Source organism: Diadema setosum, chromosome 4 (assembly GCF_964275005.1).
Source record: "Diadema setosum chromosome 4, eeDiaSeto1, whole genome shotgun sequence".
In the NCBI taxonomy this organism is placed as follows: Eukaryota; Metazoa; Echinodermata; class Echinoidea; order Diadematoida; family Diadematidae; genus Diadema; species Diadema setosum.
In genome coordinates this window covers 40,851,540-40,876,736 of record NC_092688.1, presented here as the reverse complement: position 1 = coordinate 40,876,736, position 25,197 = coordinate 40,851,540, and the positions used below count along the sequence as shown (strand labels likewise).

The 25,197-nt window shown below is 40.4% G+C and overlaps 1 protein-coding gene across 2 annotated transcripts in view; it reads right to left on the bottom strand.

Moving 5' to 3' along the window:
• The window catches only part of LOC140228034 (uncharacterized), a 146,557-nt gene that overhangs the window by 11,609 nt on the left and 109,751 nt on the right, over nucleotides 1–25,197 (bottom strand). For both annotated transcript variants that reach the window (XM_072308435.1, XM_072308436.1), the window contains exons 5-7: nucleotides 15,697–15,751; nucleotides 8,636–8,776; nucleotides 2,260–2,420 (exon numbers count right to left, since the gene is read on the bottom strand). In XM_072308435.1, coding sequence (XP_072164536.1) covers nucleotides 2,260–2,420; nucleotides 8,636–8,776; nucleotides 15,697–15,751 — 357 coding nt within the window. The remainder of the gene's footprint in view (nucleotides 1–2,259; nucleotides 2,421–8,635; nucleotides 8,777–15,696; nucleotides 15,752–25,197) is intronic.

Genomic DNA, 25,197 nt, shown 5'->3' with positions numbered 1-25,197 from the left:
CAATTTTGATTCATCTCGTGCCAAGCACTGCAATTGATACCTCTGAAGAAGAGCAAGAGGGGATGGAGGGGGGCGGTGGAGGGAAGAGCCACAAAAAATGTTATGTTTTTGTCATTGATTGCTTTGGAGATATACAACAGGAAGAGTCAATATTCTTTGTACAGCAAGGAGAATTTTCTATTTTTTTGTCTACTAATTTTCTTGTGAGGAACTTGGATCACTTTGCAAACAAGAGTTGGAATGAGAGAAAAGGAGATAGGAAAGGGGAAATAAAAGATAGATAGAGAGAAAGAAAGAACAAAAGAGAGGGAGAAGGAGAAAGAGAAAGAGGGAGTGTGTGAAGCAAAAATATCATTGCTACAATTGTAATTTCCGACTGTAAATGTTGGGAGGGGCTCATTTCACCTCATAAAGTTGATTCAAACAGATACCAGTCTAATTTTCCAACTTTTTTTCACTTCGATCTCATCTGGTTTGGTTGGCTCTCGCGAAATTCACATAATCAAAATGCATGTGAACATATCCTGGTGTTTCGCTAGTGCCAGCCCAATCAGTCTAATATGTCAGTCTTGAGATAAAACTACTCTCACCTCAACATCCCCCACCAAACCCCCCACTTTGGCCTTGGCTGACCCTATGCTAGGCAGATTCTCTCACAGTGCGTGGAGCGAAGAGGGACTACAATACAAGGGTACACCTGCAGGAGTGCTAGTCTTTTCCCCAGACTCTGGCATTTAATGAACTGGACAGGACTCGGTACAGATGGGTTTATAGGACATGCAGTCATGTAGATATGGCAAGATGAGAGTGGATTCACAGTCTTGACAGCAGGCAAAATCTTTCTCTCCGAGGGCAGCCGCTGCAAGAGTTTCATTTGCTGGCTTTTATCTTAACACTGATGTGATCTACACCATTATGCACTAGTAGAAGAAGTCTGTTTTGCGTCACTATTTGATAAACACTTCAGGCACACACCAACGATAAGTGAGAGCCTAGCAATGCACTACATACTGTACTACTTCTCTTCTGCCAGCATTTTACACTAGTACATGCTCCCATGGTACACAAAGCTCCATTCTGCTCAACTTGTCATTAGGGTTTGAAGTATACTGTACAACCAGAAATGTTTGCATCCTGATGAAACTGTCATGAATTTTGCGAGGAGCCAAGATTCGCAAAGTGAAATGCATGCGAAAGTTTCCCTCCACACCATGCATATCTAGTATACTCAAATTTTGAATACTGATTAGCAATTCGTGAAAATTGAGTAGTTCTGGTTTTACAGTACAGCTGTACTGCATTTTGAATAGCAGACAGTGCGAAGGAAACAAGTCTTGCCCCAGGAAAAGATAAAAGTTGTCTATAAACAAATGTTCACTGATTCCGAAAAACTGAAAAAAAAAATGATCATACATTTAAAAATGATTTTTCTTTCTTTATTTGCAGAAGGAACGTCTCTCACACAATGCCATCCCACACATCCAAACCTGTGTGAGAAGCTTCAACTACATGATCTGGTTTGGTTTGATATTTTCATTTTTGCATCCTTGGCAAATCTGTCCAATCCCGAGAGATTTGAGGTTTTATTCACCACAGTAATATTATTCCCTGCAAAACTTTCGTTCCAAAGGGAAGATTTGTTGACGCCAGTGCACAGTGAAAGGGATAAATTATGGGTAGAAATAAGGTGTGCTGACAAGAATGACTTTGTAGATCAGACAGAAAAAATCTTGATTGTGGGAGGAATTCGATCATGAGCAATTTCAACAATTACCCTGGACATGTATTTTCACGGCTGTCTCAGGCCTACAGTCTCCTGTACAGGCATTTTCACTTTTCTTTCATGTGTATGAAAGAATATTGTACTTGGTATACGCTTTGCAAGCACAACATTTGAAAAAATTGCATCTTGTAAGACAATTTCTTGAGTGCTTATTTCTCCATTCAGAACTAATATGACAGAAATTTGAAGTTTTCAAGGAGCAAAGTTAGCATTTTTTTTTGTGTCACCATGGCGACAATGTTTATTTGTGTTTATGGGAAGTGATATTCCAGCAAACTGTTGAATTTGTTAATATTGCATGACTTGCAAAAGTCATGAAAATTAACACAATACTCTGTTTATTGCTCTGGTGGTTCATAGAATGATCTGAAAAGACAAAAGATATGTACAGGACAAAGTAAATATTTCACTGGTAAATTCTAGCCATGCTGACCGTTACTAGAATGGGGGTGGGGGTGGGGGACATTGTTTTGTACCTGCCGGTCACTCTCATGGCCTGCTTCATCGGCCTTGGTCAGGTAGAAATGGACGCGGTCAGCGTGCTTGTTGTTCAGTTCCTCCACGATGTTCATGGTGCGCTTGCACAGCGCCTGACCGATGGGGTCGAAGAAGACAAAGATCAGATCTGCCAGGTCGCCTGCAAAGGGAAAGAAGGGATACCGCTAGATACTTTTATGAGTGGGACTGAGAGGGCCTATCTATACAATTTTTTAGCTTTTTCTTTGGTATTCATGATCTGTTTTAGGTGGCTGCTAGGGAGGAATGAGAGCTTGTAAGCAAGCAATGACAAAGCTGATGGCTATTTCTTCTGAAGGACTATAGGCAGTACGAATAAGAGCATTGCCTTTGGGGTATAACTGCCACAGCCAGGGAACTTGGAACTATGGACAGTGTGTGGCCTTAACCACTGTGCCATAGTACTGGCAGCTCTTCCTAAATTGCTGCAGAGTCAAACCTGTCTTAGTAGTCCCCTGTCTACAGCAGCCACCTGCATGTACGAACCGACTTAAGTCTCGACACAGCCATGTTCTTTCTGTACATACAGGTGACCTGTGAATGGTGGTAAATCTACCACATACTAAACTGGACACACTGTTATTGTTTCTCTTTAGCGGCCTTTAATAGACCGGAATCGAAAGTTGAAAGTAGGCTGCCTTTCTATTTTAGGCATCAAAACTAATAACTTGAACCATCTATGCAAAAGGTTACATCTTGACATACATAAGAGTAAAGGACCGCAACGCAAAGAGAATTGTACTGTCCAAGTTATGACCTTATCATCATTAATGTGACACCTCCACATTGCACTGTAGGCCTATATCACACACTGGACAAAGATAAAATGGATCTTGTGAGATTAATCAAATCTGCACAAAATTCAGACAAAACATCACAAATACTTTGGAGCAAAACAGGAACTGTCATCTTTTAAAATGTGCTGCTATTTCTATAATTGCCAGCAGCAGAGAGGCTTCCAAAAAATTCTGTGATCAAAACAAGAAATAATATATGAATACCATAGGCCTCAAATAGGCCTCTCTTTTTTTTTTCTCTACTCTACGATATATATGCACAATGAATAATACAAATCAATATAAAATCACAAAGTACAAAATCACATGACAGTAATTTCTGGGACTTGAGGAGTTATTAAGAATCATGAATGTACAGAAAATAACAGAAATTGCACAGACATTAATAACTCAAAAAGGAAAACTTTTATACTAAAGCCAAAACAATGAAAGTCATGTAGAAAATCTATACTCTGTACAGATAAAAACATTCCATTTTTAATCTATTTGCTTTTCTCTTGGTTGCATCTGTTATAAATCAATAAAGAAAGGATAATAATAGATTGACTGAACAATGGCAAATGTGTGGGTGAATGAATACGATGTAGGCCCTAAACTAATTGTTGTCAATTGTCATGCTGATTCACCTGTATTGACTGGTATTTTTTTTTCTTCCCCTACATTTTTTCCCCTCTTTCTTTAAACAATGCAATTTTTTAATTTTAGTGCCTGAAACTTACGTACATCAACCTGGAATTCATTTCACAGGTCAATAGTCTACTAGTACCGGTATGTGGTTTCCATTCACATCTTGGCTCAGAAAGAGAGAGAGGAGCATGTGTGTGTGTGTGTGTGTGTGTGTGTGTGCCACTTGCTGCTATCTTTAGCTGTGCCAGACTGCATAGCAGACAGTTGAGGACATTTCATGCAGACATTCCAGACGTAGATGGGTTTACACTGTGAACAGACATATCAGAACATTCCGGCAAGCACATCACATCTACCCACACACACACACACATGTACACAGAAAAACGCCCCCTCGGAAATGCAAATTTTTGCCATAGAACCTTGCCACCTTCAAATGCACACACCTGTGCGTGCACGAATGCGTCTACATGTAAACACGCTAAAATCAATTGCCCTGGACTCCTGCTTTTGTATCAATATTGAACATTTGTAATCCAAAACAGTCTGGACTCCTACAAATGACTTGTGATATAGGCCTATTCATATGTGATAATGGTACACGAATGTGTAGATATGAAAATCATTTTAAGTTGGAAGTCATGTCACAAAGACTACCGCCTACAATGCCCAGGAGGTTACTCAACTCGTCATTGAGGAGAGGAAAGTGGGTTAGTAGATCTGGCAGCCAAAAGACCGGAGTCATAACGAGAAACCAAGATGGCATCTTTATCAAACATGATGCGTATGACCCGAAACCTTTCAAGCCCATGGAGCAGGTAACACAGTGACTGAATGTTGTTAGTCGGTGCACACATCCCACATCATATTCATATCAACTGTTCAAGAACTCTTTCGAAAAACTCATCAGAACTTCATAATTTCGTAACTTCCCTTAATTCTGATAAGATTTTGATAAATTTTTCACTGTTGTGTTCGTGAAATCTCACTCTTTCTTTTCAGACTAACTTCAAACTGGTCCAGAGTAACCGGAGTAACCCTATAATGCATCGTGATCCGTGGGATGGCGTTTGTACAAATCAGTTGTCGCTGTGCAAGGCAAGACCCGAAACAAAATTTACTGTTGTGTGGTATGGGTTTTCTTCCAAGTAGTTTGCCCTCTGTTCAAATGAGACTTGTAGGGTTGCAACTGGTGATCTACATTTTAACAAACATGTTGGCAAAAAGGAACCAGATGACAGGTTTGATTCCCGATGTTCCTTATTTTTTTTTTCCTGGACATGTTTGTTAAAATGTTAAAACAGCAGTTGCAATCATACAAATTTCATTTGTACTGAGGGCAGACAAACTGAAGAAAACTCGCGCCCCATTATCTTTACCCCTCTGCTTAATAATAATCTCTTTCTTTTAAAGGGGATGGCTAGTAACTGATCAGTGGGAATGCTGGGGGATGATTGTTCCAATCCTTGTGGGATTCATTGAAGAGTACAGTGTCGGGGCGATCGTTAATGGGCCCATTAACGATCGCCCCGTCACTCTACACGCATGCTAACCTGGAAACATTGAACAGCACATTATTTGAATATGAGACCATTCTGAAGCAAATAATTTTTACACAACAATAGATATATAATGTACTCTTAAACGAATCCCACAAGGATTGGAACAATCATCCCCCAGCATTCCCACTGATTCCCACTGATCAGTTACTAGCCATCCCCTTTATGATTTACAGTTGTCATGGACAAAGGGATGCACAGAATAAGGAGATTTATGATGAACCAGTCTGTTGTAGATATTACTGCTACTGAGAATGATCACAATTAAATAAAAATGTCAGGAAAACATTCATGGCAAAAAACAAACCAGCAAATAAACATTCCCTCATGTCAATGCACCAAGGGAATAACTCCAAGAAGCACGAGGGAGGGGTGAAGGAGCTACACTTGTACTTCTGATGGAATCTATTTTCACATTTCTGTGGTTAGCCATCTTTGGAACAAACAACATGTTTTCTCCAGTGAATGGCATTGTAGAAAATCTACTGCCGTAGAATCTAGCCATTGTGCGTTCTGGTGATATTTGACATAGATTATGGAAGAAGTATTTGCCATTGCCAGAGCAGACACAACAGGACATAGACCTGTTTTTGTTTTGTTTTGTTTTGTTTTTGAGGGGGTGGATTCTCCCATGAGAATGACTGCCTGGTAATACTTGAAAAAGTGATATGATGCTCGAGAATAAAATGTATGTGTGCGTGCGTGGGAGTATGCACGTGTCCGTCTGTATAGTGTATGTACAGCTGTATGTATGTATGTATGTCTGACTGTTGGTATATATATATATATATATATATATATATATATATATACACAGTATATCCATGTCTGTAAATATTCATATATACACAATTCTTTTGTATGTCTGTCAAACTGTCTTTCCCTCTGTTTGTCTGTCTGTCTGCCTGCCTGTCTGTCTGTCTTTCTCATCCTGCTTTCTCCACCTCCCACTCGAATCTTCACTGGGCGTCTCGCCCCTTTGTCCGCACGCCCCAATCCGCGTAATCTCGACTGCGTCATGGCCCTAAAAAGGCATTTTGCGTGACGTCAGTGCCTACGATAATTAAAATGTATGGCTAAAACGAAGGGAGGGTTCAACGACTTTGCCTCTCATGGAGAGAGTTTGTGGAGCTCGATTTCCAGCGGGATGTTGATTTTGGGCATGTAGCGTATTTTTCTCACCACTGTTGTCTACTAGTCCCACTCAGGGGTAGAAAACAACCAAGAAGCTAATGACACGTCATTACTCTCGAATTACTTTTACCCACCGTGGACACAAAAAAAGAAAAGAAAAAAAAAATCCCCAGTAAAGCATTTGGCTTTTAAAACACAATCAATAAACAATTCTCCAGACATAATGGTGTCTGGAATATCAATTAATCTTTACACTTGAAGGCACACATTATGAATTGTATGAAGAGCTGTCATATATGCAGACGGCACCATTGAGCATTTCTCTATGTACCAGATGCTGGTAGCATAGTGTCTCTCATGATCGACGGCTCCAGCTTAATGATGACTGGACAGACAAGGCCGCAGTTGTGTTATCTTTCGGGTTTGCTTGAGAAATAAGTCTCTAAAATGGGCATGGCTCAGTTTTCTTTGCAACAAAGTCCCCCCTTTTGATTCGGGAGGAAGATTCGCCTTGCACACATATCAACTTCCAAAATCGCAAACGGCAAAACGCGAGGGAGAGCTTGATCGGTCTTGCCAGTTGTAGTTGTTGTTTATATGACATAATGTTTACCATTCTGTGGAGAGCGAAGGAAAAAGTTCACGCCAAATGACTTAAATAGGCAATAAATAAGTCATTTGTTCCCACCGGCACCCCCTTCGTATGGAAGAATAATGATTCTGTTCTGACAACGTGACAGTTAGGAGGAACTGGTGGCATCCTCGTGGGCTGCTCTCTTCTATGGAGGGTTTGCTCCAGTTTGAAGTTGCTCAATATCATGAACTCTTGTTGAATGCTGTCATTTTCACTCCCTAGCTGCTCAGTAAAGGATTATTAGGCACCTTCCAAGGACAGATGGAATGAAATTTGGATCACTATCCAAATTTCGCATTTCAAATCACTGCTTAAACCTGGAAAACTTCTCCAGAATAATTGCTATTGAGACATTGATGATTTTTGGGCAGCCGTTCACACGACGACCAAAAGTATCTCACAAATCCACTCGTGCGGAATGACTTTGACCGCAGCCTGACTTCCAGGTGTTAGGCGAGCCATCCAGCATGTCGCATAGTCACGTGTATCGCATGCATTCATGCATTGCAGCACACTCGACGCAGGCCCGGGCCTGAACACACACATACACATCGCCATCGGCGTGCACTGTGTGCGCTAACAGCTGACCCGTTAACAATGTACGTGTGGTGCGAATGATTCGCTGCAGTGAGAAATGAACCGTACTATGGCCGCCCAAGGAAAAACAGCTGGCACATTGTGGGCTTATAAACACTGATGTTTGACTTAGCATTCTGACGGGAAACAGCGTGGAACAATCATTATAATTACTTGGAAACTTCACCATTATTTGGGAAAAATCTCACTAATAATAGGATTTGGATCCCCACGCGAATCTTGATCTAATTATTCACACAACAAATCAGTAAACTTCATGGATCATGATCTATATCCCAAACCACAGTGTTTTTACAACGTATTTGATGGTTTCTGTAGCATCTAATGAAAGTGGATGTCCACTAAATAATGTGAAACTTTTACCAGGTTAACCCGTTAGGTCTCAAAACATTTCCATGGTTTGGCATTGCATCTTTCATATGAAAATGAAACATCTATCTTCAAAAGGCTTGTCTGTTTCCCAAAATCAAATGAATGGCTCAAGTTACATGTAACTGGTATTGTGCAAACTTTGTTGACTGTCAATAGATGGGGTTTCATTGATCTATAAAATCGTAAAGATCACACCAGCCACAGTATGTAACTCTGGCTTTGTTTCATGTGCATTTAAGTTTGTTTTTGTTTCATTTTTTTTTTTTCCAGATGAACCTATGTCACAAGTTTGTGGAGAATCAATGGAATGTCAAGCAAAATAGCTTTATATGTAAAAATTATGCATATGTGGAATAAGAATAAAAAAGAAGTTTCAAGTAAAAAGTTAGAAAATATTACTGTAAAACCAAAAACATTCATGGTATAAAACTTTTGTGAATTGGAGCCGACAGCCTTTTTCGCAGCATGAAACTATTCCTAATTGCCACAGGCATTCAATGCATTGTGTAGACAAACATTTTCGCATGCAGTTTACTTTTGCGAATCCTGATAAAGTTTAATGCGTGCGAAAATTTCTGGTTTTACAATAACTGTCTGCATTTCAATACTTGCTTACCGAGCCATAGGATGGACTCCTTGACATCAAAGGGGTACTTCATGTCCCCATCAACCAGTCCCGGGGTGTCGACGAATGTCACCAGGCTGAACTTCTTCTGCTTGGAAGTGATGACCTCCGTGTTGAGGTACTCGACCACGCCTTGTTTGGGGGAGAAGGGAGGGAGGAAAGAGTTTTTTTTTGGGGGGGGGGGGGTTGAGATAGAAGTAAAACGGGGCGGGGGGGGGGGGGTGGTGGAGGTGGAGGAGGATAACAATGGAGGGAGAGGGGAGGAAGAAAAAGAAAATAAAGGAAGGCGGATGAAGGACGGGGAAAGAAAAGGAGGAGGAGGGGGAGAAGGGGATAGTGAAAGGAGGATGAAAAGGGGAAGGAGGTTCAGGAGAAGGGGTGCAGGAATAGGGGGGGGGGGAGAGAATGGGAAAGAATGGATGTAAGGAACCAGGGAGAAGGGGTGTGAGTGAATGAAGAGTGGGAGGGGGGAGGGATGAAGGGGAGAAAGATGGTGGGAGTGAGAAATAAGAAATAGGAAAATTAAGGTTATGAGTATGTTGAACCCTAAACCATAGGGTACCAGTATCTAAGTTTTGGGTCATCCAGAACAAAACATTACGTACGAAGATGGTGCTAACTGCTTTCTTGTAATTTTTTTTTTTGTCTTGTTTATTTCAAGAGGTCAGTCTCCTCTGGAATCAAATGATTGATCTCATAAGGAATCTTTCCGGTAAGCAATTAAACAATCAAAATATCTAATCTACTAAAGCATTCTTCCGGTCAGTCCTTGTATAACAAAATATTCGACCTCGAGTGTTATTCTTTCGAATGGCCAGTCATCATTAAAATTATTTTATTCATGCTGATATTGTCTGGGGAAAAATAAGAAAACATGGGTGCCAGCAATGTTTCTGTGTCCAGTGTCCTGGGATGAATGCTCAACTGATTGCAAAAGATTGTGAAAGTCCACAAAAGTTTTATCTATTGTCCAAGCTGTTGATAATCCAGATTGCTGAAGCAAGACAAAAAAAAAAAGAAAGAAAGAAGAAGCAAACACCGAAAACAAAGGGACTGACCACAAAAATGCTGGTGCCATTAAAATTTATGTACACTTTGTGGAAATATATTAAAAAAAGACAAAAAAAAAGAAGCAAACACCGAAAACAAAGGGATTGACCGCAAAAATGCTGGTGCCATTAAAATTTATGTACACTTTGTGGAAATATATTCTGTGTTTATTCGGAGGTGATTTCTAAATAAAACATAGCCTTTGGATACACTTCAGGGTCAATCACACCATACCCACAAAAAGGTGAGCGTGGCAAAATTATGGCGCTGAAGGCAGACCCAGAAAGTTGAGTCCTAGCACAAACTGTTTGTACTTCGATGGTGTTACTCGGTTCGAACACATGCATAAGTACAGTCTTGCTTGCCAGAAATGTGTGGACACTTCTAATTTCAGTTGGAATTCCAGGTATTATGATTATACACTATACAATTAACGGCAACACTGTTCCATTTCTATTCTTGCTACAGCATAATCCTGGTAATAGACAGATTTGTAGCCACGTGGCACCTTGTCATGACAAAACATCCACATACGTGTAGCTGTGTCTCCATAAAAGGAATCCGTGCCAAACTAGCCATTCTACAAAAGTCTGATTTCCACAGACACATTTGATATGATGAGGGTCCCGTCGGTACAGGAAAGATGCAAAGAGGGGATGGGGGGGGGGGCAACCTGCAAGTTTGTAACTTATGATTAGTTCAATCTGCAGAGATAACCATATTTACATGAAGGAATGAAGAGTTGCTCTCTGCATTGTATCTTATTCTTAAAATTTCTCTTTAAAAAAAGAGAATATCGCTTGGAAGCTAAGAAGTATCGGGGTGGAACAGTAAATACGGACAAGAGAGAACAGGCAGACGATAATCCCATTCACTTGTCGCTTGTTGAAGTTATCTTCCAGTATGAATGAATCCCACATCTCCTGCCTCTGTTTAACAATGCTGGGTCCTCTGTGGCATCGTTCACACTGATCCTGGTTGAACCGGTCCGTCTGGTCTACACCACTACATCATGCTGCATTTGTCTTGGCTAAAGTCACAACGCAACTAGATGTAGAGGCGCAGGGCAGCAGACACGTGTCAGTAGCCGAGGGACCCGGAGCTATGCCCAACATCCAGAGATAAGCGGCTCTCTCTTCTCAGTGGCTGCTGTCTCTTCTGAAGACTGTCTTCATTCCCGGCACATCATCACCATTATCATCATCATCGGTGATTACAGCAGCCTCGCAAATTCATGTGAAGCAATTACTGTTCAAATATTCTCCTCAACTGCTCATCACAGATTGTATGACTGGTTGGCGGCATCGAAGACACATTAATCAAAATCACGCCATAAAATTTCCATCTCGCAGTTTAATACCGCAATCACTGCATGTTAATCATCAACCCATTCCTCTTGTAGGCCTGCTTCCTCCAAGATTCTACAAATATGGGTTACTTCTCCTGTTTAGCAGCGCACATGTGCATTACATTGGAAGAACATGAATACCGACGCTACTTCTAAATCATGTGCGTGTGTTTCCTGTTTGTACGTGTGGGCTTTCTGCTTTCACACAGCGATATCAAGATTGGGACCGTTGCCATGGAAACAGTTACATGCGCTCATTGCATTCACAAAAAGGGGTGGGGGTGGGGAAGAGGAATGGGATGATGATCAGTCAACTTTGCAAAATATGCAAAAAAATCCCCCAAAAAACTAATTCTCTCATCACCACAACATTCTACACACAATGGGCAACGATGTCACCTCTCACGGTCGACATATGCTAATGTGACTCCGGCAGCTCGATCACTACACAGGCATTACCTACCACCACCAGGACTTCTTGGTCAACATACAATTCTTGACGTCATCCCCATGCCCACTCGGATTTTGGCGCAGCGGACGCCAAAAATAGCGTCGGCTATGACTGTTGTTGCTCGCATGCTTCCCATTGCTTTTTAAAGAGACAATCACAATGCTCATAATGTGCATTACTCCTTCAGGGACAACTCAAAGACAGTTTTGCTCTCCGTGAGAATCCACATCCCGAATCCGGAGTCTCTCACATACACACACAACAAGAATTCCTCCCACTCCACTCGGTCGCCGTTAAACCACAGGCAGTGCGGGGGTGCCCTCCTTCATTTACAGCACAAGCTGGTAATTATGCATCGTGACATATTTAGGGTGGCCATATGTTTGCGTGTAATTTGGGGGGATGTACAAAAGAAACAGACACATACCTGCTAAAAGATGATGTATTGTTATGTTATTGAGTCTGAGGATTCCAATGTTTGTTCCTCCAAATTTTGCACTTTATTATATACAAAACTGTGCTTGAAAAGGAGAATAAGAAAACTTAGAAGAGCAGCCTGGAATAATGTAATCCTACACCGCCTGGAATAATGTAATCCTACACCCAAATGCATCGATGAAAAGGATGCACTTAAACCTTAGTATTTAGTACAGTAAGACACCATGTCATACTTCAGTGGCTAAAATCAGAAGAGTATAGGTGTCGCAAACTTTTGATGACTGAGCTGTATAATAGTGCCCATATGGACAAAACACTCCACGATACATTTTTGCTTATTCTTTTCAATCATGATGTCATTATGAAGATACAATATGAACAACTGCTTTCATGCTAATAAACCATTCTTGTGTGGAACAACTAACACACTACCATCTAAGGGGAAACTGGATTATGGTAAATCTGGTCACTCATGGATTTCTGTTTTTTCATAAGCCTTCAAAATGATCATTCCCAATCGCAAAGTTTTTCCACAGTTTTATCTTCACACATTCCGAGTAACACTGGATGTTTCAAAGGACCAAGCAGCTCACTTTTTTTTTTTAAAACACTGGAAATAATCGAACAATTGTTGCCTTTTACTCTAAGATCCCTCTGTCTATACCAGATCTCGACTACTCATACCAAGAACAGTGAAGGGAATGCTAACTGCATTTCTTGAGAATCTATCTTCCACATTACAATGTATGTCTTGACTGGTTTCAGACACACAGTTATTTGCTCGAGATGCACTCCTGGAAAATGAAGAATGGATAAACCCTACATTAATTAGATAAACTTGCTGAATACCAAGGATGCAAAATCTACCTTATGTGTGATGCACAGACACGGCACTAGATGTAATCATTTCAGTATAGAAATATGCATATCATCTCCTCCTATCAACAAAAATGTTAAGTCTCCGTGCAAGATTTCTTTCTGAAACATAAATATGCACTTGAATGGGAAAGTGTCTGCTTTCTTACAACACAATGAAAAGGGGCAACTTAATTAGTAGGGCCTACTTGAAAATGACATTCAAAGGATACTAAAGTGGTATTCTACACTTCCACCCTTTCTATCCACTTCCTTTCCACAGGTTTACTTTTTGGGTGGTGCCTGTAAAGAGAGTCGGACACTCGCACAGAATCTGCTGCTTACACTTGGCAGTCTGAACAAAGCGAAATAAATCTTTGGAATAGAAAGACAATGTCATATGATATTGATGAAGGACTCAACAGCTAAAGTGGATCTCCTATCGTTGTGGAGTATGCCAGGTTTTACACCGCCTGCTGATTCTATGACAGTATGATTAATGGGGCAAGTGGCATGCGGTGATTAATTCTTGGAAATCGCACTGCACTTAAAAATAAAACACACACAAAAAACTGCACTTTTACGTCACGAAGCAGGTTGCCATACAATCCCCCGCATGTTCACTCGGTCAGAAAAACCAAAATGTCAACTGTTGTCGACTAGTGGACGTGCAATAGATACTTGCCTATTGCGGGAGGGGGAATTGGTCATTTGTCCACATTTGGCAGGAGGGATGACCATCTGTGGTATGAAAATACCCACGGAAGATTGGCTTGGGCTTGTCACAATGACAATCTTGTGTGTGTGCAATCCCCACATTGGACTGCGACAGGATTTGAAATACTGTCTTGGCTGTACTGGGCTGAAAATACTACCAGAAATCCTGTGTTTGACAAACGAGGGAGGTTGGTCATATAGTAAGACGCAGCATACACTCTTTATACACAGATGATACACAGACACACACGACTCTCTCACACACACACAGACACAGACACACACACAAACACACAATGGCTTCCAAGATGCTAGACAGACATACATGAACCATACCCATTCTTTATCACTGGCGATGGTAGCATTAATGGAAGCACAAATGCTTGCATCCCATATGGGAAGACAGTGGCCACTCCCGTAGCACAATCGGGAAAGCTCTGAACGCGAAGCTGCGAAAAAATCTCCAGTGGTCCCATCACACAAACATGCAGTGACGGCTACACAGTAGAGGGATTCCAAGGGCATATGCACACGGATAACTGTAAAAAGACTTCACTGCCATAACCGCTGTGTATTCCTCCCTAATACACCGTTTTCACACCACGCAGCTCTCTTGCAACAATCCAGATGTCCATCCATCCATCGAGACTTTTATTTGGGGGGGGGGGGTGGGTGTGGAGGATGGGGGTTGGAGGTGAACCGTTAGCCTTCACAGATGCAGTAGGTCCTGGAATTCTGTGGAATTCACTGTGCATGGATGTGTGACTGCTGGATGCCGCAGTCCCCACGTTTCACGTACGTTTCCCGCCGACACCGCACTGAGAGCGTTTTCCATCCCGCCTCCATACACTTCACCGGGCAGCTGATACCAAATAGTCTTGCATTAACATATCAGCCTGCTGATGAAGCGTACACAGACTGGATATTGGGCATTAAAGATACACACCTCCCGTGCGGATGTGCTAAAAAAAAAAATATCACGAGAACCTAGACCGAGATTCCTTGCGACCATTGCTCCCTACTACCCACACCTCCCCTCCCCCACCCTCATTCTCATCCCCCCCACTTCCCCTTTCCCCCTCCCCCCCTTCCCTGTAAGCTACTGCTCGCCACACATGCATTTTGTACCAGGCTCAGTACCAACATTGGCACCAAATTCATAATTTTTCTCCCCTGCACCCTTTTGCCTACAGAATACCTCCCAAGTGATAGCACCGTTCCCATGCCAACACATGAAATGTGCAGTCGCCCTTCAGGTACATCTGTTGTCACAAACTTGGTGGAGACCTTTAAAACCCGATTCCGATGAATTATTTCTTCTCACGCATGACATTTCTATCTCCCACCATAATTCTATCCATTCCACACAATGTGTCTTTTGTGTGGGCTGGTGTCCCATTTGTTCCATCACAATATGCTCAACCACCAGTAAATTGGCAAAATGGAAATCAGCCACTCTTAAAATGAGGTACTTTTGTGATGGAAACCTAGGAGGTTGATGTAGAAAAAAAGAAAAGAAACATTACCATATTTCCAGTACAAACTTTCCATATTCAATAGCTCTATTGCTGCAGTGTACACACAACTGCCTTTTTGTCCATATGAAGAGAGGTATAATCAGAAATGATGTAGGAAACCTACTGTATGTCAAACTGTGCATCAAACTTCCTTCTTGCTTTGGCAGTGTATAAAACGAAAGCATTGATGTTCGTCCCGTCCCTCCACTTTAAATGCACATAGTGCCTTGCAGTCGGCTTTGATTACAGCATAACATTATCCTATGTACAGATGTGACATAATTCACGACCCTGGAGTTCACGGTTTTCAGAACTTGCCAACACCTTCGGCCATTCACCAAGCTTGCAAATTTGGGAGAGGGAAGTTAAACCCTGAACATGCATGAGTGAACAAAAAATCCACAACCTCTTTCACATGTGGCTCTCTGATGTTGTATCAAAAGGGCTATATAATGGAGTATATTGCCCTTCACTTTGTTATAATCCAATTAACTGCACAAAATGAATGATTAAAAAATAATGTCTGGCTGTTATTTTCAGGGCACCATACAAGGAGCATTGCTCTATGCAAAAATCACTCCACTATCTTTCAACCGGGCACATTATGGACTGATGAGCTTGGGCAATATACTCTGGTGTATATTGCCTAGCCAGTCAACATTTGTGCACATCTTACCATCCAACTTGGCCAGCTCCTTGAAGTGGGGGTACAGATGGAGTGTGGCATTTCCCTGCAGAATGAAACAAATAAAAAGGATAGAGGAAAAGAAAATTAGAGAGGATTTACATCCAACATAACTCTTTATGGCATATACATTGTATACGATTAGTGTAACATTCCTTTGAAGTGATGGACAAACCAGAAAGGATTGTATCTAAAATCTAGAGCATACCTCCAAAATTCAGAAAGTACAAGTAACAATCTCAAACAGCAGAACAAGAATGAAGCTGTCGGTATTTATCATAGCATCCGATTGCAATGACTGCATTGGTCAAGGATATGGGCTTCATATCTATCTACTTTACAGACGTGAAATGTGCAATGAGAACATGCACTCAATGGACTGACGAGTGACCGTTACAAACACAGCTCATTAGCATCACCCTTCACACAAATACCATTTCGAATTATTAGGGTCTGCTTACACAGAATCTGTGAAAAGTGTGTTGACCTTTTTTTTTTTTTTTTTTCTTCAATGCCAAGTGACATTATGCCCTGTCTTACACAGTAGAATTGAAAATTCAAACTGCTTTTTAAAGTTAACAATGTGGTGTGAAAACATGAACACTTTTCGTCATGTCTCTCAGTTTTTCTGGTACAGCCTGTACCTCTCATGGCTTTCTCACAAGTGTCTTGTTGATATAAGCGAGTGTAGAACAGCAACAGAAATCAGGACCAAAGTGTATACACTAAAGAGGTAGTGTACGTGTAGATAGTTAAGCGGGTTAAAGGATAAAGAGGTAGAGACAGAGAAAAGAAGACAGAGAATATAATGCACATTTATGTTTTGTCTGTATGGATATAAGCCTACATAATTATGAATGTGTGTATACATTTGTATGTATTATGCATTTCTGCCTGTACAGTTGTATGTTTGCACATTTGTATACACCTATGTATGTCTGAATGTATGCATACAGTGTATAAAATGGTCTACACAGGCACTGCAGTCTGGTTGGGATTCTCTACAATGAAAATATACCCTAGCCAGAAACCGGTAGACTTCGTTCAAGACTTCCTGAGGAAAGCACATGGTAGGCCGACATGGTAGGAACAAGTGACAGCTGACACTCTACAGGATAAGATAGTTCCGTGTTGCATGATACTTTCAGATAGAGCATGCAACACACGTAGCACCTCACAAACAAACAGACAGAAATGCGGTAAACTTCACACCCATCAATTTTGAAACCCGATGGCACAGCCTGTCCCAAATAATTGGCTTATTTTGTTTTCTTGTTTTGCAAATCTCTACTTCTGGAAGTTTCATTTTTCTTTCATCTATCTACAAATCACATGTCTGCCTGTTGACAGACTAGGATGTGCTTTGTGATGCTTACAAAGCACTTTCTGCAATGTGGTTATACATTCTTCCCGAATCATTTTCAAACATGCTGGGTTATAGATAAAATAAAATTGACAACAATCAAACACAAGAAAAAACAAAGCAAGATTGCGAGTACACTCATTAGTGATAAGATGACACGACAACAGTATCCGATGTTTTATTACATCAAGAATGCCATACTGATACACAGAGAATAATCCACTGCTCCAATTGTGAAATATACTGCTGTACTGGGATAAACAATTGCTCATCTGTAATTCTGGAAATCATCAAAACAGCACTCGGCATCTTTGCTCTTTTCGGTAGAAAATAAAACAACAAAAAATCTGCAAAAAATTCCTCGCTTTCTTTTAACCTGAATGTTCAAAATGAGACACCCTTTCCCATGTGACATCTCTCCCTCAACCTCTCAAAATCAAATCAAAGGAACCTCCCTCAACAACCACACTAGTCTGAGATAAACACACAACCTCTATTTAATCTCCCTCAGAGGGCCCGTCAATGAAGCAGTCTCGAGATCACGCCAAATTGCTAGAGTGAATGATTTTTCCAGCGGTGCCACAGACATAAAGGCAATATTTTCATTTCAGCCTTTTGATGGGGTATGATGGCAAACAGAACGCATACGGTAGAATTATACTTCCCTCCATCCCCCCCCCCCCCCCTTCCCATGGTGCCCATAGCCCCATGTGCTGATATTTTGTGCAAACTAACCCAGTTCACTTTGGGAATGTCCACAAATGCGTTTTGAAATCGTCCTCCAGAACAAATGGCACCTTGAATGAAAATTCTGTTTCATCGGGGCCTGCTACTTTTAGTAATAGTATGTTCCCTATCTGGCATAATTCCTGGCACCACCACATAAGAGACGGTTGTGCACGACAATGAGCCATTTTCTTTCTCTCTCTCGCACACACTTCTCTCATTCTATTCAGGCTGTAGAGGTAATCTATTCCAACACGCAGACAGAAATCTAACAGGCTCAAATATGGGGGGGGGGGGAGGGGAGGGGGAGCAATCAACCTTTCTGACATGTTTGCCACCCCGTAGAGTGAGCAGACACTTACATCAACACACAAGGCGGGCATGCATGCATTCGGTGAGCGAGATAACGGTTGCCGACAGGTGTGAACGGTAGCATTAGTCTGCGCATGCAATCATCGCGGGGGAACCAAACTCGCCCATTGCAATTGCAGATGACGGTAAATGCGACAAACTGGACATCAATGATGCACGCTGGTAGATGAAGCTCTTGCAATGTAATCTCCATCCTTTCCGCCTTACTTTCTCTACAATTCTTGTCCCCCCCCCCCTTAGATAAACTCCTTGTGCTGATTTCCTCTAAACTTTATGGCTCGATGAGAAAAAAAAAATGATTACGACAGGTTCACTAGCGAATGTGTCTTCACAACCACCAGCCAAGTCCATACATGACAACAGATTCTCATAAATGGGTGCACCTCACATTCAAGAACCCCAGAGTTCATAAAGACTTAGAGCCTACATTTTCTCATGGACCACGAATTCCATAATTCAGCAACCGAGCACAGTGACAAACAGATGTGATCGAAACAAGCAACCTGCACCTGAAGTACGCTGCATAATGGCATCCTGGAAATTTATCGCTGGGAATGCGTCGAGCCGGAACCCGTCGCCCTCCACGGCCACCATTGACAGGATGCCAGCCAACTCGTACGATTTGCAACGAAGCAATGATGCTCCAGTCAATCTCCATCAGTCTCTACAGCACTTCATCCACAGTGAGAACAAAGTGCCGACGATATGCACAAGCACCTTATCATTTGTGGCCCAATATAGTCTAATCACAGTGGTTTTAACTTTCCTCATTTCTGCTTGATTGCTGTACATAACACATGATTAGCAATTTGCTTGTGATCTATGTGAAAGGGATGGGTATAGTTGTGGTCGAGTTGGCATTTCAAGTTTCCAAGCTATCAATGAGATTATGAGACATCTTTAATGAAATATGAAAGAGAATACAATTCTAATCTAGGAGGAATTCAAAGTTTATTCAATGAAAATTAGATTCGAGATATCTAAAAACAAAGAGGCCCTAATGGGACCCACCTTTTATTAGGAACACTTTGTTTTATTTTGGTTTGGTTTTAGATATCTCAGCCATTTCATAACCGACTTTCATCCAATAAACGTTGAATTCCTCTTAGAATTCTACATTCTTTGATATTTCATGGGTGGTTTCTAATTTCTTATAAAAATCTGAATCCCCAATGCATCTCAACCAAAATTATACCATTCCTTTAACCATTTCTGTGCTCCGAGTACCAAGCCAATGAAACAGAAAACTCCATGGCATTGTGAATACTGTGCACAACAGTTTCTCCGGCACAGAAAGGGTTAAATAGTGAAGCTTGCGCTAAAATTTGAAAAAAGGGAGTAGCCAAGTTTCTTTTTTTTTATGACTGAAAAATCGTGACAGGTTGTAAGTGACACTGATACCTTTGCATGCACTAAGTCTGCCTAAGTCAGGCAGGGCTAAGGAGGGAAGACTTTCGGCTCAACTGTGTAGCAGTCACTAAAAAACCTTTCTGGACAGACACTATCATTGAATTTACAAACACATAAACACATGCAATCTTGGTCGTCTAAAAAAAAAAAAAACTGATAGAGCACTTTGGGTTAGGATGACACACACTCTACAAACATCCTCTCTTTCATTGATATGAAAACTATTCTTCCTGGTTAATATTAAGCATGCTGAGTGTTTCCTTAAAAAGTTACACTGTCACTATCCATACACAATATCCATAATACATTGCTGACACATTGCTGACATTACCTCGTTAATCATTAGGCCCCTCAAGAAAACTTTTTATCCCAAATATACATTCCTGGGAGTTATCCACCTTCAAATGTCAAAACTTCACCTTTTCACCATGTTGATCCTGGACTCCAGCTCAATTACCTTTGACACACCTAAACGAAGCCCAAACTATCCCTAATTATCCCTCTCGTAAGAGCCAGCTCATGGCCAAGGGTGCTGGAAATGTATACAGTAATTGTGCCTTCTAAAGTTTTTGAAGCCAAAGAAGCAACATTTGACAGAAAAAAATTGGTGATAAACTGGTGAATAAGCTATCTTCTCCCCTCCTTTCTTTTCTTCCTCCAACATGGAATAATTCTCAAACTGAAATTTGACTAGCAAATTTCAGATGAAGAACAATATTTCAAATGGTATCCTGTAGACACCTAACACTTTGATGGAAGAAAACTGTTGTATATTAACGATAGTTTGTGTAGCTATGGTATGAAAAATGCATTAAACTTGTGATGCGATACCAAGAAAGTTATTCCCTGTACAATGCAACCCTGATTTCTTTTACATTTTCTTTTTTTTTTCTTTTTTTTTCATTCATTTACAATTATGTAGGTACCTAAATCATCATCTCTAAAGCAATTACCTCACATGGATGAATGAACATAAATTATATCATGAGTAATTAGGTTTCTAGTCTTCCTTGAAGGCCATGAAAATCAGAGCAGTTATATATCGTATGTGAAAAGTGTATCATCTATTTGGAGGAGCACTGATACAATTCTGGTGGATATGAAAATGCACGTATGCTGATAAATTTGCACATTTCTAGAGTCATTTGTTGCTTACGGGGGGGGGGGGGGGGTGGGGGTTAGAAAAGAGAGAGTCTGATTAACTGAATACGTTTGCATAGACTGCAAACTGTATGATATTCCTTCACAGAATGAGTACATCCTCCATGGCATGGGGAAAGACATTGTACACCCATTTAAGCCATATGTAGTTCGTAATTAGCTCATGTACACATTGGTACAAATGACCTTTCTTTTTTTCTCATTTGGTTAGGCACTTCACTCGTTTTCAAAGCGACATGGCCAATTGACATTTCAGGAGGCATCCATTTCATTGTTTTGTATTGAATGTATGAACAACATTTTCTTTTGATATTGTCAAATACCATGCAGGCTTGTTGTCAGGTGGGGATGTTCTGGCAAGCACCATCTAGTCTATATCAATATAAGGATAATTATGTTAATAATCATCACATCAAAGATGCTTATCTCAGTGAATTAACAAACCAAAACGCCCGTCGTCACAAATGACCTTTTTCTGCTCATGCGCAAAGTGGAACTAAGAACTGGTCTATTGATGCAGCACAAGGTAGCCTACAGGTGTACTTCAAGTGCTTGATGCATCTCTCGAGCAATTTTTCAGATCAGCAGAACTAAAAGTAACAACACTCTCCCTCTTCTACTTCTCTTTACCCATTGCTCCTGTTTTTAGCCTCTTCCCCCACCCCTTTTTATCCCCCACCCCCACTTCTTGCCCTAGTCCAGTCCTGGCTTTTCAGTGTATCATTATAGCTTGGCCTTGGGTGAACACAATACTGTCTGGAGGTCAGAAGCTCCATGTGGAACAGACTGCCAGACAGGGGCAGAGCATACAGCTATGCTCAATGTAGGCTGCAACGTACGGGATGTTAAACATGAAGAGATTTCCCACCTAATGTCGTTAGACCCGTCATTGTATCGTCCTGAGGGTAGCATGACCAGAGTGGATCAAGAACGTTAGAGGTGTTTTAGACAAGTGTGGTATGTCAAATTTATGGTTAGAGGATGTCCCATTGAATCTAAAATGGGTGAAATCATCTTTGAATCTTAGGTTGGATGATATGGACAAGCAAAATTGGATTGCTGAAGTGAACAGAAACCGTTTATGTTTTAATTATAGAATTTTTAAACAGGAGGTTGGCTTAGAAAATTACTTATTAAAGCTGGATGTTGTGGAAAGAATAACTCTATGTAAATTTCGTTGTGGGAACCACAAGCTGCCTATTGCTACTTGTCGATATTTACCTGATCAAGTATCCCAATTATGTACTCTATGTAACTTGCAAGTTCAAGGGGATGAATTTCATTACTTGATGGTTTGTCCTTTCTTCAGTGAAACACGTAGGCATTATATTAAGAGATATTTCTCACGCCGTCCTAACGTTATTAAATTTCATCAATTATTTAGTAGTAAGAGTATTAAAACGTTGAAGAATTTGTCTAGATTTTGTAAGATAATTATGTTGAAGTTTGTCTAGAATCATTTTTAGTAGTGCCAAAACTGTGAGGTGTGCAAGTTGGCACAGTGTGCTCTATTTGTTGTTAAATCTTGCCGATATTATATTACATGTATTTATGTGTTGTGACTGCCAAAGATTTAATTTTTTCTTTTATTGTGTGTTTTATACTCATTGTATTTCTTCCATGCCCCGGGAGGGGCCGTTTTAAGAAATAAAATTCATTGTCATTGTCATTCATTGTCATTGTCATGATTAAACACGCCTCATTGACACTGGTGCTAGGAGGGGGAGGGGCGCAGTGTCTAGAAAGACAACGTATTGTACAGTATGTACCTTGAGTAATTTCGGCTCCAAATCACACTTCCATGGCAGCAGACATGTACACATAAAGACCGGGGAGGCTCTGCAAGAAACTCTGTGTAGAAATGCGTCTTTCTCGATAAGCAGATACTACTTCCTATATCTGAGGGGATTTTCTTTCTTTTGTGCCAGGAAATACAAACAAGGAAGTTTTCTGCCACTGTTAAATTCTAAGACCAGAAATATTTAGCAAATTGCAAAAAATCAATAAATTATGAGTAGACCTATAGGCCTACCACATGAGCTGAATTGGGTTGAGAAACACTTTTGTGTGCATTTCCCCCCGTGATTCCTGGCTCCTTGCAAAATTCGTGAAAGTTAGCTGACTTTAGCAGACATCTGACAAATGTTTTTCTGATATAATATGTACTATCTTTACATGAAATTGAACAGACTTTAAAAGAGAAGAGTAATTTTCATCTCTTTCAAGGAAAGGTTCCTGACAAATATGATTATAGTTTTACAGCTATCAAAGAAGCAGAAACTGGGTTTGCAGAAACTCCATTTATCTTGCTTCGAAGGGGCAATGATTTTATGCCAGTGTTCTTTGCCTGGAGCAAATATTTTGTTCCTGAATTTTTAGCGTCACATTTTCGCACCAAATATCAATGGCTACAGGTTGAGAGCACTGCAGGCACGGGTACTTCCTTAGTGGTTTGCAAACTCTTGAAAAAGCAGGCATCACAATTCAATGTGATATGTCTGCATTGAGAAAGATCCTTTGCACGACACTTGTGAACCACTATTTTGCAAGCTGAACCGCCTGCTTGGTTTCATTTTACCAGTGTCTACTCTCCAAATGTATGCCAGTGGAGATAAATCACATAAAGACAGAAATAACCTATTCATAACTAGATTGATTGCTATAGACAACTTGGGCGCGTTTCATTCCACGATATCTTCCCATACGATTACTCCTGCACACCTACACACAACATTTGGGTCTATAGGGCACGTCCAGATATTAGCTGCAACAAAGGAGGCAAGTAGGTGGGAATAGTATATCAAAATGTCATTGCGTGTGGGTGGGCTACAGTTTCGCACCAAATTGTCTATCCCATGACAAAGGATATTTAAACCCTTGGTAATCATGTAGAAATGCACACCATGCACACCTACCATTTCCTTCCTCAATTTGTCAATGAAAACTTCTTGTGGCTATCAGAAATGTCAAGATGGACCATATCTGACGGTTTCATGAAATTTCATAGTCAATTACAGAAGAAAAGTAGCTAATTTTGACTCGAAAGTACGCCGATCGACGACTGTCTCAGCGTAGCATGATGGATGATCGATTATGTGGAAGAGCGATATAACGAGAATAATCGATCGTTGTAGTCTGTAATACAGCCGCTTGTTTGGTGTTTAACCACAATTACGTCGGCTCGACAGTATAATGTGGAAAAAAGAAAGTGATCTTGATACGTCTGTTTTTTTTATCGTTTTAGTTAATTTTCTCCTGCATGTGACTGTATATCTGTCAACATTTTTCGCTGACTAAATGAAGGACGAATAATATGTGTACAAAACAGTAAAAGATATATGAAAAAATGGGAATTACCCATCATGAATATTGCACAATAAAATGGATTTCTACAAAACAAAAGCAAATACTGGGTTGCTGTTTTTGTATACATAATAAAAAAAATGAAATGGAAAAATAAATACTATCATAAAAACAATTACTTTCTACTGTAAGTTGAACTTATCAATCGAAAACATATTACCATTTCAATTTCAATATTCTGTTTCTTTTTAGGTAAAATGAGCACTTTATGAGAAGTCCAGAATATTAATACACGATTGTATAACATACACTTTTTGTAATACTATTCTCATTAATTTATTAAATTAGGCCTATGAATGATAAAAATTACTAGAAACAAATCCCCTTTGAATTCAACTTCCTTCTCACCTTCTTCTCTCTCTCTTTCTCTCTCCCTAATAGCCCAACCTTTTTCTTCCACTTTTCCTTCAACCACATTCTATTCCCTTCAATACTATTCAAATTAAATAATTTAATCTAAATTATCATCAACTTTTTTCATGATAAAATCAATACTTGCCACAATTTTTTAAGAAAGGATCGATGTCTTAATCCTGGTATGAATAATCGTATCAATAATTTGAATAGTGGTAATCATGATAGTGGCAATGAAAACAAAGAACTATCACAATAGCTCACTTGAGCCTTCGACCAGGGAGGTGGTCCCACGCCTCCCTGCTTCGACTCGGGTGAGCTAACAATAAGAAAAAAAAAAATACGAAAAAGAAAGTAGGGTCTTGGGGCTACACGTATTGCACGAGTCGAGTTCGATATTGTTAGTAAGCGGCTAATTAGAGACTACCAGAATCGATTATAATCGTTGACATCGTTCTCTGCGAAATCGGTGCACTAGTTACGTCGGAGACTATGTTCGCGACCGACGTACTTTTCAACTCCGATTTCTCATTTTTCTTACCTTTTCGGCTTTCTAATTCCATGAAAACTCTCTGATATGGTTCAATTTAGCATCTCCAATAGCTGCACAAAATTTGATTGACAAACAGCGAAGCGAACGGTAGGTGTGCATTTCTACACGATTACCAAACCCTTTTTGGGTCTCACTCTTCTCATATCTTTTTTTTTTCTCCTACAGTAGGGCATGTAGTATCTAAAGAAAG